Source organism: Drosophila rhopaloa, unplaced genomic scaffold (genome assembly GCF_018152115.1).
Source record: "Drosophila rhopaloa isolate 14029-0021.01 unplaced genomic scaffold, ASM1815211v1 contig_155, whole genome shotgun sequence".
In the NCBI taxonomy this organism is placed as follows: Eukaryota; Metazoa; Arthropoda; class Insecta; order Diptera; family Drosophilidae; genus Drosophila; species Drosophila rhopaloa.
The window spans coordinates 8,105,030-8,123,444 of NW_025335034.1; the positions used below are offsets into that span (position 1 = coordinate 8,105,030).

Below are 18,415 nucleotides of genomic sequence, written 5' to 3' on the forward strand. Positions count from 1 at the left end.
ATCTCTTTGGAATTATGTTAGTTTTTTGTCAACTCTCGGATCCTTTAGGTCTTTGGAATAAGTACAAGACTTTCTTATCGGAAGATATACTTCATTCATTACAAATGCCCGTAAACTCTGACATTAATGACGAAATTATGGATAGAGTCTATAACAAATGTCTAATAAGCATTGAACATTTTGTATTGTCTATTGGTGGAACATGTCTTAAAGAATATGGTCTTCCTCAACCAATTATTCCTGAAGCCGAATTGGAAGAAAATAATACCGATTATCTAAGAGAAATAAGTTATGAAAGTAACAACACTCTCCTTACCAACAACGAAAATTTGCACCTGGAGGGACAGGTAAAACCTTCTTGACAAACTTATTGTTGGCAAAAGTTCGAAGTTCAAAAAAAATAGCCCTAGCTGTAGCATTTTCCGGTATAGCTGCTACCCTGCTCAATGGAGGTCGAACTGCTCATTCTACATTTAAACTTCCTTTGGATTTAGTTAATTTAGAAACACCTCATTGCTCTATTTCAAAGCAATGTAATATGGCTGCGGTGTTTAAAGATTGTAAGTTAATTGTTTGGGATGAGTGCACAATGTCACATAAAGGTAGGCTTGAAGCCATAAATAGAACCCTGCAAGATATTAATGAGAATACTATGTTGATGGGTGGTATTACAGTCCTGCTAGCTGGAGACTTTCGCCAAACCCTTCCTGTTGTGCCAAGAGGTACAAGAGCTGACGAAATAAAGGCCTGTTTAAAATCTTCATTTTTATGGCCACAGATAAAAAAAACTAGCGCTCACGAAAAATATGCGAGTGCACTTAAAAGGAAACAGTTCTGCAGGAATTTTTGCCGAAACTCTTTTAAAAATTGGGAATGGCGTCCATCCAACAGTTGATGGAAAAATAGTTATAACATCACGATTAGGAAATGTAGTCAAAAACGTTCAAGACCTTACATCCAAAATATTTCCTGACATTTCCAACATATCATGTAAAAGCTTAGATTGGCTATCTGAGCGCGCCATTTTGACAACGAAAAATGAAAGAGCAACCACTATTAATAATTTATTGCTAAACTCATTTGATGGTTTAGAAGTCTCCTATAAATCGGTCGACTCTGTTCCTGATGCTGATAATGCTGTTCATTACCCTGTTGAATTTTTAAATTCTTTGAATCCTCCAGGAATTCCTCAGCATAATCTGTCTCTTAGGATTGGAGCACCCGTAATGTTATTGCGAAATTTAAGTCCCCCAAAGTTATGCAATGGGACACGATTGCAGATAAAAGGTCTTCATAAGAATGTAATCGAAGCAACAGTATTTACGGGGTGCGCGAAGGGGGAAACAGTGTTTATACCCAGGATCCCATTAATACCATCCAGTCTGCCGTTTCAGTTTAAAAGGCTACAATTCCCTCTAAAAGTTTGCTTTGCAATAACTATAAATAAATCGCAGGGGCAGACTTTGAAGCTGGCTGGACTAGATCTTAGAGAAGATTGCTTCTCTCATGGACAATTTTATGTCGCATGCTCTAGAGTTAGCTCTGCCAGTAGCCTTATTATTCTCGCTCCTGAAGGATCTTCTAAAAATGTTGTTTACACAGAGGTTTTAAAGTAATCATATTAATTAACATTATTAAACCTAGAAAGTTTCAGTGGAATAGGTCTAATTGGAGATACCACATTACGCGCCAATTTCTCTACCTCAGGGGTGGTGTGGAAAAGGGAAAGTCTTGACAACCATACTCAAAACTAATTTTAAGCGAACGAAGTCGCGCCGGGTACAGCTAGTATACTTATAATTGTAAACAATTATGGAAATACAATGAAAAACAAGAGAGAACGCTATAGTCGAGTGCCTCGACTATTAGATACCCGTTACTCAGCTACACAACTTAATATAAGATTAAGAATTAAATAGTATTATGTATATTAAAGTCTAAATGTTTGCACAACACGAGTAACGGTAATAGCGAATATCTTTCTTTGAAAGGAGTTATCTTTGCCGGGCAATTGCAACTGTGTACAATGTAAATACATACATATGTAAATGCTTACATACATACACACATACGCCATTGTTTGACTCAGACCTCCAATTTGGCTAACTAGATTTGATTTGCATAGTTCCTGGGATATAGTTCGGTATTGACAAATGAAAGCCATCGCAATTTCCTTTAATAGAAATCCTTATCGAGAATTAACGTTGACTCTGTTGAGCACCTTGGCCAGCTGTTCCAAAGTCATCCGTTAGATGGCGCATTAAAAGCGGAAATGTAGGCGCTAGCCAAGCCTAAGCGTTTAATGGGTTTTTGGGCGTTAGAGTGGGCGTGGCAAACTTTTATTAGGCCAATCGATAGGTATTGACGAAACAAATATATATCAATTAAAATTTTCTTAATATCATCAAAACTGTGGCCACAGCTTGTAACTTGTGGGCGTCAGAGGGGGCGTGGCACCATTTTGAAACAAACTTGCGCTGCGTAGGAACTCCTAAAATCTACATGCAAAATGCCAATCTTCTAGCTTTTATAGTTTCCTAGATCTCAGCGTTCATACGGACAGACAGACGGACATGGCTAGATCGACTCGGCTAGTGATCCTGAACAAGAATATATATACTTTATAGGGTCGGAAACGCTTAGTTCTACCTGTTATATACTTTTGCACGAATACAATATACCCTTTTACTCTACGAGTAACGGGTATAAATATATCTGAATATACAATCATGTATAAATTTCAGGTGATTCGTCTGAAATAATCTTAATTAGGTCTATAAAAATGTAAAAATTTATTTATAAATAAATGTAAATATTTGTAAATAATATTTGTTTTGTTTTGTATGTTTGTATGTGTGTGAAGCTTGTTGTCAGTTTTTGCCTTCGTCATAGAGTAAGAAACTATATAGAGGTTTCATTTGCTCTGCCCGGGCCTCTGCCAAAGCTCTGCTGAGAGCCATGTTCGAAGCTAACTTCTTCTAACTTCGGTTTCTCACCACTTCTAACATGTGCGAAGCACAAGCAATAATATGGGGAGTTCTCGCACCTATCCTTAGGAATAAGAGCGACCAGTGCAGCAATAAGAATTCACCATGGGCATGGAATGAAGCTCGATTCGAACATTTGCAAAACTCTCTTTTTTTCCGTTTTTCCCCTACGTGGCATCACTGCCAAAGTCACTCGAGAGCGCAGGCAGAGCAAATGACGGCTCTATACATTATTACTCTATGCCTTCGTGTTTACATTTAGTTGCGCGCGTATTCAATAACAGAAACAAATTTTGAAGACTTTCATTTAAAAATTCAAATATTTTTATACCCTTGCAGAGGGTATTAAATTTCAGTCAAAAGTTTGCAACGCAGTGAAGGAGACATTTCCGACCCTATAAAGTATATATATTCTTGATCAGCATCACCAGGAGAGTCGATCTAGTCATGTCCGTCTGTCCGTCCGTCCGTCCGTTTCTACGCAAACTAGTCCCTCAGTTTTAATGCTATCTGCTTGAAACTTTCCCAAAAGTTGTCCGGGCGACTATATCATATAGCTGCCATATAACTGAACGATCGGAAAAGCCATAACTTTGGTGTTTTTAAAGTTAGGAAGTTTTGATTTCAATGTGTTTTATTTTTGGCTAATCAATCCGACCTACCGAATTTCATAAGGATCGGACGACTATATCCTATAGCCGCCATAAAACTGATTGATCGGAAATGCCATAGCTTTGATGTTTTTAAAGTTAGAAAGTTGGGATTTTCTATGGGTTTTATTTTTCAATCAATCCGACCTACCAAATTTCATTCGGCCGACTATATCTTATAGCTGCCATATAACGAAACGATTGGAAATGTCATAACTTTGGTGTTTTTAAAGTTAGGGAGTTGGGACTTTTTATGAGTATTAAGAATGCATCATATGAATAATTTTGGAGAATATAATTTATAGAATATTCTGCAAGGGTATATCAGCTTCGGCTCCGTCCGAAGTTAGCTTTCCTTTCTTGTTTGTAATGAAAATACAAACGGAATTTGTTCTTATTATTATTTTTTAATTACTTATTTATTTATTTTTTGTATTTATTTATTTATTTATTTCAGGTTAAAGAAGTGCATAGTTAACAACTGTGCATTTCAATGCCTTTTTTTCCTGAAGGAGGGAAATAAGTCTAAATGGTTGGAAAAACTTCGACTAAGCCACGTAGCCAAGCGTGCTGGAATGCTTCTCAGGAGGTATTCTGAGGAAGGGAAGTGTTCCGACTAAAATGTTGGGTGAGTATATATTCCATTTTTTTAGTTATTAAGTTAAGTTATATAATTATATTTAATTTATGTAAGTTTATTATGCTTTTTTTTTTAAATTATTTTTTAGGTTATATGCCAGTGCATGATCCCATGTTCAGCCCTTGGCAAAGAAGTAAGAAATCAATGAGCGCAGTAAATGCTTGTCGTACACTCATAGCAAAATTAACCCTAAATTATAGAAATTCGCCCTAAAACTTTATTTTTTCTAAATCCAAGAAAAGATTTCTATTTTTCTCAAAACAAGAAAACTTTTCTTAAATCAAGAAAGTGTTTCTCAAATGTAGAAATTGTCGCCATAAACTGAACTCACCCTAAATCCAAGAAAAAATGTCTATATTTTAGTAAAAATTGTACTTATTTTTATAAATTTTTTTCTTCAAATTAGAAATTCTGCCCTAAAAAATTATTTACCCTAAAAAATAGAAAAATTTTCTCAAATTAACCATAAAAATACGATAACCCTAAAAAATAGAAACGCTTTCTTAAAGATAGAAATATTTTCTTAAATATAGAAATATTTTCTTAAATATAGAAATATTTTCTTAAATATAGAAATATTTTCTAAAAAATAGAAATTTATCCCAAAATATAGAAATATTTTCTATAACATAGGAAACATTTTCTAAAATGACCAGAAAATTGTTCTAACCCTGTCCGAGTAGCCTAGGGGTTAGAACGTCTGACCAGAAATCTAAGCACCGCAAGTTCAATTTCAGCTGCCGACATCTTTCTTTTTTTCTTTTTTTTACTTGTGTTATAAACACAGATGAGAAGTAATGCTTAGAACGATTTAATGTTTTGCCCTTTATGGAAAAGTAATTAAAATATTTTTTGTCATATGAAATATCATCTTAGAAAATTTATTTTAAATATTTCGACTTTCACAGTTGCGACTTAACGAGTTCTAAAAACTTTTTTAACCTAATATTCTTCGCAAACGCCCCATCATATATGTAGTCTTTGGTTTGCCATGCGCTCTTCGCGCGCGACCGTGGCTCCATTCAATGTCTTTGAACTCACGCGCGGGAGACCTGGGTTCGAATCCCACCGACGGACCAATAAAATTAAAAGTTTTTTCAGATAAGATACTTATCGGATTTTACTTGTAAGAACTGAAATAAATCATAATTGTACTAATTTCTCTCTCTCTTCACCACAGAATTACAGTTGAAATCGATATTGGCAATTCATTAGTGCAATACTAATACAAAATTGGTGACTTTTCTGAATGAAAAGCAGCGAAGTGCTTAAATCATATATGTACATATAATATAAACATACATAAATCCTGAATGAAAAATTACATCATGATCAATGTAGGCACATTTTTTCAAATTTTCAGAAAAAATACCTTACATTTAAGAAATATTTTTCTATTTTTTAGAAAAGTTTTTCTTGTTTTTAGGGCTTTTTGCCTTAGATTTTAGAAAAGAACGCCCTTAATTTTAGAAAAATTTACCCTATAATTTAAGGTGCGATGCCTTTGAAGTCAAAAATAAGGCGAATTTCTTGTTTTTAGGGTTAATTTTGGTATGAGTGTAGGCTGAAGGCCTATAATAGGTCTAAATGTTGAATCAGTTAGAAAATTCTTTCAAACTAAAATTCGCAAAATTCATAATAATGAAACTTATGTTGTTTTGTTGTGCGAGCAGCACCAAAAACAATTTAAAATTAAATTAGATCTGAATTCAACACAAGACTTTATAAACTAAATCTTTTAGAACAAGGATTGAGCTCTCCTAATTATTTAGAATCCAACGGATTGAGCTCTCAGGTATTTATAAATGTATCAGAAAAGGAGTGGGCTCTCATCCTATTTTGGAATCCAAAGGATTAAGATCTCCGAACTATTTATTAAAAAAGGATTAAGCCCTCCGAATAATTTGGAATCCAAAGGATTGGACAGCTGCAAACTATTTGGTTGAAATAAGCTGTGGTCTGGCCATTCGTTGTTTTTTCGTTATAAATTATAAATTAAAAATAAATGGATGTCCAGAGCCAACGAGTTCTACGTTACTGTGACGTGCCATTTTATAACAGAGGATTTTGAATTGCGCAACGCTATTTTGTCCACTGAAAAGCTCCTCGACGAAACGAGCCATTCTTCTAAAAATATTGCAAACTCTATACGCACAGTACTCGAGGAATAGAGAGTTTTAGGAAAGGTCACTGCAATGGTCACAGATAACGCCAAAAATATGATAAAAGCATGTGAGATACTACAAATAAGACATATTCCTTGCTTTGCGCATTCAATCAATTTGACTGTCCAGGACTGTTTGGCTATAGGAAAAGTTAAGCCCATTCTTGAAAAGTGTAAGCGCATTGTTTCCTTTTTTTTTAAAGTAGCACAATTGCGTATGCCAAGTTTAAAGAGGCCCAGGAATGCGAACGTGCTTATACATAGCTTAAAGCAAGAATGTCCTACAAGATGGAACAGCGCCTATTTTATGGTGGACAGAATTTTGATTACAGAGGTTGCCATAGCAAGTGTGCTACTAAACACGCCCAAAGGGTTAATGCCGCTAACATCTTTCACCTTTTGAGCATGCAACGGTACACACATCTTCGAGTACTGCTGTGACAGTGTCTTTGGTGATTCCGGTTGTTTGTGGGATTTTACACAATCTTACAGCCATGAAAACTAAACTACAGACTAAGGTGGGTCAAGATCAGCGTGACCGCGCCGGACCAAACGAGAAATACCAATTTGGTCTCAAAAATATACTATAAAATACTATTTCATATTTTACAAAATACCACTATAAATACCATTATATGTAATATGTAAAAATAATAATTGACTTATTATATATAGAAAAAATAAGGTTTTTACCATTACAAAAAATGTTTGTTTTTATTTCATTTTACAAGATTAATATTTCAGTCCAACATAAAACTAAAACAATATGCATTCGTATTCAATTCCAATATATATTTGAAGTCTTAAAATTAATTAAATGCTTAAAATTTATTTTGTAACATTTTCTTAAAATAAAATAATAGAGGAACTTCTTTGCCCAGTCATCGAGTAAGATGTTCTTAAAACAAAATAATAAAAGAACTTCTTTGTCCAATCATAGAATAACATGTTCTTAAAATATAATAATAAAGGAACTTCTTTGTCCAATCATAGAGTACCATGTTCTTAAAATATAATAATAAAGGAACTTCTTTGTCCAGTCTTGAAAGTTTCTTTTAAGATCGGAATATCACATTTAATTAAATTTACTAGCCTTCTTCGTCAGAGCTGCTTAAATTAAATTTGTTGAGATCTTTACTTAAAATTTGTTCATTGGGCTTAAAATTATTGCACCCATTTTCGTGCAACGATTGTTTTACATGTAATATATGTGATACATACGGTTTCGATTTTTAGTTTTTATTAAATTAATTTGGGAGAATATGCGTTCGCACGACGCATTAGAAACGGGCAAAATTAACATAGATTGAGCAAATTTCGAAATATTCGCATATTTATAGCAATTATTTATATCTTTTAACTGACTCAATTCGCACCAGAATGTATCGCAATTTAAGGTGCGATGCCTTTGAAGTCAAAAATAAGGCGAATTTCTTGTTTTTAGGGTTAATTTTGGTATGAGTGTAGGCTGAAGGCCTATAATAGGTCTAAATGTTGAATCAGTTAGAAAATTCTTTCAAACTAAAATTCACAAATTTCATAATAATGAAACTTGTGTTGTTTTGTTGTGCGAGCAGCACCAAAAACAATTTAAAATTAAATTAGATCTGAATTCAACACAAGACTTTATAAACTAAATCTTTTAGAACAAGGATTGAGCTCTCCTAATTATTTAGAATCCAACGGATTGAGCTCTCAGGTATTTATAAATGTATCAGAAAAAGGATTGGGCTCTCATCCTATTTTGGAATCCAAAGGATTAAGATCTCCGAACTATTTATTAAAAAAGGATTAAGCCCTCCGAATAATTTGGAATCCAAAGGATTGGACAGCTGCAAACTATTTGGTTGAAATAAGCTGTGGTCTGGCCATTCGTTGTTTTTTCGTTATAAATTATAAATTAAAAATAAATAATTAGAAATTAATTTAAAATACGTGAAATGAATAAATATTAAGTTTGAACATAAGAGAATCATTGAGCGTTTAAAATGTTTGGATTATTCTTTTGGTTCATCTTTTATAGGCTTTTAAAGTTTTAGGTTGGGTCCGGTTGAAAAAGATACGGTTCCAAATAACCGGACAAAATATGGGCAATCTGCTGTTTGGAACTATTTTGACAAATCTGCTGATAGCAAGACAGCCAAATGCATAAAATGTGGTAAAACCTACCAAACAAGTGGCAATACAACACACTTGTCTTGCCGCTTAAAAGCCATTCAGTCACAAAGACAGACGCCCTCAATTCTGTCATTCATTGACAAAAAATACGAAAAGTCGTCGAACCGCAAACAAAAATTGGACAGTGCCTTATGCTACTACATTACCTCAGACCTGTGCCCTTTTTCAGTGGTGGAAAATAAAGGAAAATAAATAAGCCTTCTTGATCCAAGGTATAAATTGCCTTCACGGACCACCTTAAGAAATGTTTCGATTTTAAATGCATACGATGAAAAGAAGGCCAAGTTGTCCGCCTTTTTAAAAAACGTAAGGCACTGTGCAATAACATCAGATTGCTGGATGTCCAGAGCCAACGAGTTCTACGTTACTGTGACGTGCCATTTTATAACAGAGGATTTTGAATTGCGCAACGCTATTTTGTCCACTGAAAAGCTCCTCGACGAAACGAGCCATTCTTCTAAAAATATTGCAAACTCTATACGCACAGTACTCGAGGAATAGAGAGTTTTAGGAAAGGTCACTGCAATGGTCACAGATAACGCCAAAAATATGATAAAAGCATGTGAGATACTACAAATAAGACATATTCCTTGCTTTGCGCATTCAATCAATTTGACTGTCCAGGACTGTTTGGCTATAGGAAAAGTTAAGCCCATTCTTGAAAAGTGTAAGCGCATTGTTTCCTTTTTTTTAAAGTAGCACAATTGCGTATGCCAAGTTTAAAGAGGCCCAGGAATGCGAACGTGCTAATACATAGCTTAAAGCAAGAATGTCCTACAAGATGGAACAGCGCCTATTTTATGGTGGACAGAATTTTGATTACAGAGGTTGCCATAGCAAGTGTGCTACTAAACACGCCCAAAGGGTTAATGCCGCTAACATCTTTCACCTTTTGAGCATGCAACGGTACACACATCTTCGAGTACTGCTGTGACAGTGTCTTTGGTGATTCCGGTTGTTTGTGGGATTTTACACAATCTTACAGCCATGAAAACTAAACTACAGACTAAGGTGGGTCAAGATCAGCGTGACCGCGCCGGACCAAACGAGAAATACCAATTTGGTCTCAAAAATATACTATAAAATACTATTTCATATTTTACAAAATACCACTATAAATACCATTATATGTAATATGTAAAAATAATAATTGACTTATTATATATAGAAAAAATAAGGTTTTTACCATTACAAAAAATGTTTGTTTTTATTTCATTTTACAAGATTAATATTTCAGTCCAACATAAAACTAAAACAATATGCATTCGTATTCAATTCCAATATATATTTGAAGTCTTAAAATTAATTAAATGCTTAAAATTTATTTTGTAACATTTTCTTAAAATAAAATAATAGAGGAACTTCTTTGCCCAGTCATCGAGTAAGATGTTCTTAAAACAAAATAATAAAGGAACTTCTTTGTCCAATCATAGAATAACATGTTCTTAAAATATAATAATAAAGGAACTTCTTTGTCCAATCATAGAGTACCATGTTCTTAAAATATAATAATAAAGGAACTTCTTTGTCCAGTCTTGAAAGTTTCTTTTAAGATCGGAATATCACATTTAATAAAATTTACTAGCCTTCTTCGTCAGAGCTGCTTAAATTAAATTTGTTGAGATCTTTACTTAAAATTTGTTCATTGGGCTTAAAATTATTGCACCCATTTTCGTGCAACGATTGTTTTACATGTAATATATGTGATACATTTACATTTTTAAAGCGGTTTCGATTTTTAGTTTTGATTAAATTAATTTGGGAGAATATGCGTTCGCACGACGCATTAGAAACGGGCAAAATTAACATAGATTGAGCAAATTTCGAAATATTCGCATATTTATAGCAATTATTTATATCTTTTAACTGACTCAATTCGCACCAGAATGTATCGCAATTAAGATTTTTAGTCAAAAGCATTTTAAAAATGTCGTCAGTTTTCATTGTTCGATACTCATTGTCAATTATTTGTGGATCATTGACAAAATCGGGAAAGCGTTCATACAGCTTGAACAACGAGTGACAATTTTGATTGTAATAATAATTTGGATCCAAAAAACTTAAAATTTTCAGAAAGTTATCTTGTAACGGTAATCTTTTTTTAGTTGTACGCATAACTCGATTAAAAATAACTGGCTACGTTTCAAAAAAGCCAATTTATGTTCTTTGCCCAAGCTATTTGTCGAAAGTTCAGTTGCCACTTTTATTCCGAGATACATGTCTTTTATATGTAAAAAATAAAATGTGTTTGTTGGCTCTATGGCATTTAAATCATATAACAAGCCAATATACTTTTGTAAAATTCGGACATAGTTTTATAGAAATAGTGTACAACAGATCGACTAGACTGGAATATAATATTGAATTTGTTCACTAAAGCAAGTATATAATCCAAAAATAATAGATAAAGTTCAACAGTTGGATTTTTTAAATTTCATATTCTTCTTGGAAGAATGCAATGAGCGCATCCCACTGTTCTAGTATGCGTGCCACACAAGAATGAAACGATAGCCAACATATCTCGTAGTGGTTAAGTATATTATGTGCAGGAGAATCTAAGAAGAATTAAATTTTTTTTTTAAATTTTCGTCGAAGCTTAGAATTTTTGAAAAGTAGTTATATATGTAGCTCTTTAATGGTTTGCTCTAAGTTTCGAGGCAGTTGCTTGCAAGGATAGCTTGAAGCAAGAGCAGACGAATGGCAAACACATTTTACAAAGAAACATGATTTGGTGACGTCTCGTATCTTCGTCATAATGCTATTGCGCTCACCATACTTCACTTTAGTAGTGTCTGCAGCAAATCCAATTATATTACTGATGTCAAAGCCATTAAGTTTGAGTCCATCGCTGAGTGCTGCAAAAAGGTCGACTGCTCTTTCACCCTCTAAGTCAATGGTGAACAAGAATTTTGTTTGCGCTGCACTGTCGAAATACATAACAGCACACGCCAAGACCATTGTACACGAAACATCAGTCGATTCATCAATGATTATGGAGAACACAGGCCTTCCCGCTGCAGAAACGCACCGTTTCATGCTAGAGATCAGTTGCTCCTTCATCACAGGTGCCAGTACATTGTACGTAAGCGAAGCTGCCCTTGCGCAATGGCACTATCGGGAAACGCATGCTTGATCACTTACAGTCAGCACAAAATTTATTCGGACACTGTCTATTATCAAGTTTAACAGCCTATTTGCAGGAATTTTCGTAATTTTAGCAGGTTTTTTTGTACGTATCATAGAAACAGTGATTTTCAGAAGACATTTCACAAACAAAAATTTAATTTTTTAAATTAGCCTTAAAAATATTGAAAGAAAAGCAAAAAAATTGCTAAAATGTTGCACAAAAATTATTCGTACATTTCTCATTTATTGTGTTTATTTCTGAACTCAACGGTAAGCGGTGATTATTTTTAAAGTAGTTTAGTTGAAATTACTTCGGAGTAATTTTCTGCATGATTTTTTTTTTGTTTATTGTTAGTTTTTATGTGTTTTTTTGATGCGATTGGTCAAAATGGAAGGAGTTTAAGATTTGCCACTAGATTTTCGAGGGCTTTTTGAGTGTAGGCTGAAGGCCTATAATAGGTCTAAATGTTGAATCAGTTAGAAAATTCTTTCAAACTAAAATTCGCAAAATTCATAATAATGAAACTTATGTTGTTTTGTTGTGCGAGCAGCACCAAAAACAATTTAAAATTAAATTAGATCTGAATTCAACACAAGACTTTATAAACTAAATCTTTTAGAACAAGGATTGAGCTCTCCTAATTATTTAGAATCCAACGGATTGAGCTCTCAGGTATTTATAAATGTATCAGAAAAAGGAGTGGGCTCTCATCCTATTTTGGAATCCAAAGGATTAAGATCTCCGAACTATTTATTAAAAAAGGATTAAGCCCTCCGAATAATTTGGAATCCAAAGGATTGGACAGCTGCAAACTATTTGGTTGAAATAAGCTGTGGTCTGGCCATTCGTTGTTTTTTCGTTATAAATTATAAATTAAAAATAAATGGATGTCCAGAGCCAACGAGTTCTACGTTACTGTGACGTGCCATTTTATAACAGAGGATTTTGAATTGCGCAACGCTATTTTGTCCACTGAAAAGCTCCTCGACGAAACGAGCCATTCTTCTAAAAATATTGCAAACTCTATACGCACAGTACTCGAGGAATAGAGAGTTTTAGGAAAGGTCACTGCAATGGTCACAGATAACGCCAAAAATATGATAAAAGCATGTGAGATACTACAAATAAGACATATTCCTTGCTTTGCGCATTCAATCAATTTGACTGTCCAGGACTGTTTGGCTATAGGAAAAGTTAAGCCCATTCTTGAAAAGTGTAAGCGCATTGTTTCCTTTTTTTTAAAGTAGCACAATTGCGTATGCCAAGTTTAAAGAGGCCCAGGAATGCGAACGTGCTTATACATAGCTTAAAGCAAGAATGTCCTACAAGATGGAACAGCGCCTATTTTATGGTGGACAGAATTTTGATTACAGAGGTTGCCATAGCAAGTGTGCTACTAAACACGCCCAAAGGGTTAATGCCGCTAACATCTTTCACCTTTTGAGCATGCAACGGTACACACATCTTCGAGTACTGCTGTGACAGTGTCTTTGGTGATTCCGGTTGTTTGTGGGATTTTACACAATCTTACAGCCATGAAAACTAAACTACAGACTAAGGTGGGTCAAGATCAGCGTGACCGCGCCGGACCAAACGAGAAATACCAATTTGGTCTCAAAAATATACTATAAAATACTATTTCATATTTTACAAAATACCACTATAAATACCATTATATGTAATATGTAAAAATAATAATTGACTTATTATATATAGAAAAAATAAGGTTTTTACCATTACAAAAAATGTTTGTTTTTATTTCATTTTACAAGATTAATATTTCAGTCCAACATAAAACTAAAACAATATGCATTCGTATTCAATTCCAATATATATTTGAAGTCTTAAAATTAATTAAATGCTTAAAATTTATTTTGTAACATTTTCTTAAAATAAAATAATAGAGGAACTTCTTTGCCCAGTCATCGAGTAAGATGTTCTTAAAACAAAATAATAAAAGAACTTCTTTGTCCAATCATAGAATAACATGTTCTTAAAATATAATAATAAAGGAACTTCTTTGTCCAATCATAGAGTACCATGTTCTTAAAATATAATAATAAAGGAACTTCTTTGTCCAGTCTTGAAAGTTTCTTTTAAGATCGGAATATCACATTTAATTAAATTTACTAGCCTTCTTCGTCAGAGCTGCTTAAATTAAATTTGTTGAGATCTTTACTTAAAATTTGTTCATTGGGCTTAAAATTATTGCACCCATTTTCGTGCAACGATTGTTTTACATGTAATATATGTGATACATACGGTTTCGATTTTTAGTTTTGATTAAATTAATTTGGGAGAATATGCGTTCGCACGACGCATTAGAAACGGGCAAAATTAACATAGATTGAGCAAATTTCGAAATATTCGCATATTTATAGCAATTATTTATATCTTTTAACTGACTCAATTCGCACCAGAATGTATCGCAATTTAAGGTGCGATGCCTTTGAAGTCAAAAATAAGGCGAATTTCTTGTTTTTTGGGCCTATAATAGGTCTAAATGTTGAATCAGTTAGAAAATTCTTTCAAACTAAAATTCACAAAATTCATAATAATGAAACTTGTGTTGTTTTGTTGTGCGAGCAGCACCAAAAACAATTTAAAATTAAATTAGATCTGAATTCAACACAAGACTTTATAAACTAAATCTTTTAGAACAAGGATTGAGCTCTCCTAATTATTTAGAATCCAACGGATTGAGCTCTCAGGTATTTATAAATGTATCAGAAAAAGGATTGGGCTCTCATCCTATTTTGGAATCCAAAGGATTAAGATCTCCGAACTATTTATTAAAAAAGGATTAAGCCCTCCGAATAATTTGGAATCCAAAGGATTGGACAGCTGCAAACTATTTGGTTGAAATAAGCTGTGGTCTGGCCATTCGTTGTTTTTTCGTTATAAATTATAAATTAAAAATAAATAATTAGAAATTAATTTAAAATACGTGAAATGAATAAATATTAAGTTTGAACATAAGAGAATCATTGAGCGTTTAAAATGTTTGGATTATTCTTTTGGTTCATCTTTTATAGGCTTTTAAAGTTTTAGGTTGGGTCCGGTTGAAAAAGATACGGTTCCAAATAACCGGACAAAATATGGGCAATCTGCTGTTTGGAACTATTTTGACAAATCTGCTGATAGCAAGACAGCCAAATGCATAAAATGTGGTAAAACCTACCAAACAAGTGGCAATACAACACACTTGTCTTGCCGCTTAAAAGCCATTCAGTCACAAAGACAGACGCCCTCAATTCTGTCATTCATTGACAAAAAATACGAAAAGTCGTCGAACCGCAAACAAAAATTGGACAGTGCCTTATGCTACTAAATTACCTCAGACCTGTGCCCTTTTTCAGTGGTGGAAAATAAAGGAAAATAAATAAGCCTTCTTGATCCAAGGTATAAATTGCCTTCACGGACCACCTTAAGAAATGTTTCGATTTTAAATGCATACGATGAAAAGAAGGCCAAGTTGTCCGCCTTTTTAAAAAACGTAAGGCACTGTGCAATAACATCAGATTGCTGGATGTCCAGAGCCAACGAGTTCTACGTTACTGTGACGTGCCATTTTATAACAGAGGATTTTGAATTGCGCAACGCTATTTTGTCCACTGAAAAGCTCCTCGACGAAACGAGCCATTCTTCTAAAAATATTGCAAACTCTATACGCACAGTACTCGAGGAATAGAGAGTTTTAGGAAAGGTCACTGCAATGGTCACAGATAACGCCAAAAATATGATAAAAGCATGTGAGATACTACAAATAAGACATATTCCTTGCTTTGCGCATTCAATCAATTTGACTGTCCAGGACTGTTTGGCTATAGGAAAAGTTAAGCCCATTCTTGAAAAGTGTAAGCGCATTGTTTCCTTTTTTTTTAAAGTAGCACAATTGCGTATGCCAAGTTTAAAGAGGCCCAGGAATGCGAACGTGCTTATACATAGCTTAAAGCAAGAATGTCCTACAAGATGGAACAGCGCCTATTTTATGGTGGACAGAATTTTGATTACAGAGGTTGCCATAGCAAGTGTGCTACTAAACACGCCCAAAGGGTTAATGCCGCTAACATCTTTCACCTTTTGAGCATGCAACGGTACACACATCTTCGAGTACTGCTGTGACAGTGTCTTTGGTGATTCCGGTTGTTTGTGGGATTTTACACAATCTTACAGCCATGAAAACTAAACTACAGACTAAGGTGGGTCAAGATCAGCGTGACCGCGCCGGACCAAACGAGAAATACCAATTTGGTCTCAAAAATATACTATAAAATACTATTTCATATTTTACAAAATACCACTATAAATACCATTATATGTAATATGTAAAAATAATAATTGACTTATTATATATAGAAAAAATAAGGTTTTTACCATTACAAAAAATGTTTGTTTTTATTTCATTTTACAAGATTAATATTTCAGTCCAACATAAAACTAAAACAATATGCATTCGTATTCAATTCCAATATATATTTGAAGTCTTAAAATTAATTAAATGCTTAAAATTTATTTTGTAACATTTTCTTAAAATAAAATAATAGAGGAACTTCTTTGCCCAGTCATCGAGTAAGATGTTCTTAAAACAAAATAATAAAGGAACTTCTTTGTCCAATCATAGAATAACATGTTCTTAAAATATAATAATAAAGGAACTTCTTTGTCCAATCATAGAGTACCATGTTCTTAAAATATAATAATAAAGGAACTTCTTTGTCCAGTCTTGAAAGTTTCTTTTAAGATCGGAATATCACATTTAATTAAATTTACTAGCCTTCTTCGTCAGAGCTGCTTAAATTAAATTTGTTGAGATCTTTACTTAAAATTTGTTCATTGGGCTTAAAATTATTGCACCCATTTTCGTGCAACGATTGTTTTACATGTAATATATGTGATACATTTACATTTTTAAAGCGGTTTCGATTTTTAGTTTTGATTAAATTAATTTGGGAGAATATGCGTTCGCACGACGCATTAGAAACGGGCAAAATTAACATAGATTGAGCAAATTTCGAAATATTCGCATATTTATAGCAATTATTTATATCTTTTAACTGACTCAATTCGCACCAGAATGTATCGCAATTAAGATTTTTAGTCAAAAGCATTTTAAAAATGTCGTCAGTTTTCATTGTTCGATACTCATTGTCAATTATTTGTGGATCATTGACAAAATCGGGAAAGCGTTCATACAGCTTGAACAACGAGTGACAATTTTGATTGTAATAATAATTTGGATCCAAAAAACTTAAAATTTTCAGAAAGTTATCTTGTAACGGTAATCTTTTTTTAGTTGTACGCATAACTCGATTAAAAATAACTGGCTACGTTTCAAAAAAGCCAATTTATGTTCTTTGCCCAAGCTATTTGTCGAAAGTTCAGTTGCCACTTTTATTCCGAGATACATGTCTTTTATATGTAAAAAATAAAATGTGTTTGTTGGCTCTATGGCATTTAAATCATATAACAAGCCAATATACTTTTGTAAAATTCGGACATAGTTTTATAGAAATAGTGTACAACAGATCGACTAGACTGGAATATAATATTGAATTTGTTCACTAAAGCAAGTATATAATCCAAAAATAATAGATAAAGTTCAACAGTTGGATTTTTTAAATTTCATATTCTTCTTGGAAGAATGCAATGAGGGCATCCCACTGTTCTAGTATGCGTGCCACACAAGAATGAAACGATAGCCAACATATCTCGTAGTGGTTAAGTATATTATGTGCAGGAGAATCTAAGAAGAATTAAATTTTTTTTTTTAAATTTTCGTCGAAGCTTAGAATTTTTGAAAAGTAGTTATATATGTAGCTCTTTAATGGTTTGCTCTAAGTTTCGAGGCAGTTGCTTGCAAGGATAGCTTGAAGCAAGAGCAGACGAATGGCAAACACATTTTACAAAGAAACATGATTTGGTGACGTCTCGTATCTTCGTCATAATGCTATTGCGCTCACCATACTTCACTTTAGTAGTGTCTGCAGCAAATCCAATTATATTACTGATGTCAAAGCCATTAAGTTTGAGTCCATCGCTGAGTGCTGCAAAAAGGTCGACTGCTCTTTCACCCTCTAAGTCAATGGTGAACAAGAATTTTGTTTGCGCTGCACTGTCGAAATACATAACAGCACACGCCAAGACCATTGTACACGAAACATCAGTCGATTCATCAATGATTATGGAGAACACAGGCCTTCCCGCTGCAGAAACGCACCGTTTCATGCTAGAGATCAGTTGCTCCTTCATCACAGGTGCCAGTACATTGTACGTAAGCGAAGCTGCCCTTGCGCAATGGCACTATCGGGAAACGCATGCTTGATCACTTACAGTCAGCACAAAATTTATTCGGACACTGTCTATTATCAAGTTTAACAGCCTATTTGCAGGAATTTTCGTAATTTTAGCAGGTTTTTTTGTACGTATCATAGAAACAGTGATTTTCAGAAGACATTTCACAAACAAAAATTTAATTTTTTAAATTAGCCTTAAAAATATTGAAAGAAAAGCAAAAAAATTGCTAAAATGTTGCACAAAAATTATTCGTACATTTCTCATTTATTGTGTTTATTTCTGAACTCAACGGTAAGCGGTGATTATTTTTAAAGTAGTTTAGTTGAAATTACTTCGGAGTAATTTTCTGCATGATTTTTTTTTTGTTTATTG

The 18,415-nt window shown here is 33.6% G+C and overlaps 2 protein-coding genes across 2 annotated transcripts; both read right to left on the reverse strand.

Moving 5' to 3' along the window:
* Positions 1–11,046: 11,046 nt before the first annotated feature.
* On the reverse strand, positions 11,047–11,744 carry LOC123037242. Its single transcript, XM_044457115.1, has 2 exons — positions 11,391–11,744; positions 11,047–11,174 (listed from the first exon to the last, which is right to left on the reverse strand). Exons 1-2 carry the CDS (start codon positions 11,677–11,679, stop codon positions 11,047–11,049), a joined length of 417 nt encoding a protein of 138 aa, XP_044313050.1. The 5' UTR covers positions 11,680–11,744.
* A 5,620-nt stretch (positions 11,745–17,364) lies between these two features.
* Positions 17,365–18,063, reverse strand: LOC123037243. The gene is made up of 2 exons (XM_044457116.1): positions 17,710–18,063; positions 17,365–17,492 (listed from the first exon to the last, which is right to left on the reverse strand). The coding sequence occupies exons 1-2, from the start codon at positions 17,996–17,998 to the stop codon at positions 17,365–17,367; spliced, it is 417 nt and encodes a 138-aa protein (XP_044313051.1). The 5' UTR covers positions 17,999–18,063.
* Positions 18,064–18,415: the final 352 nt, after the last annotated feature.

Coding starts and splice junctions, on each gene's coding strand:
- LOC123037242 (XM_044457115.1), bottom strand. CDS start 11,679: ATGAAGGAGCAACTGATCTCTAGCATGAAACGGTGCGTTTCTGCAGCG. Junction 11,175..11,390: donor CACTACTAAAGTGAAGTATG/GTGAGCGCAATA, acceptor AATTCTTCTTAG/ATTCTCCTGCACATAATATA.
- LOC123037243 (XM_044457116.1), bottom strand. CDS start 17,998: ATGAAGGAGCAACTGATCTCTAGCATGAAACGGTGCGTTTCTGCAGCG. Junction 17,493..17,709: donor CACTACTAAAGTGAAGTATG/GTGAGCGCAATA, acceptor AATTCTTCTTAG/ATTCTCCTGCACATAATATA.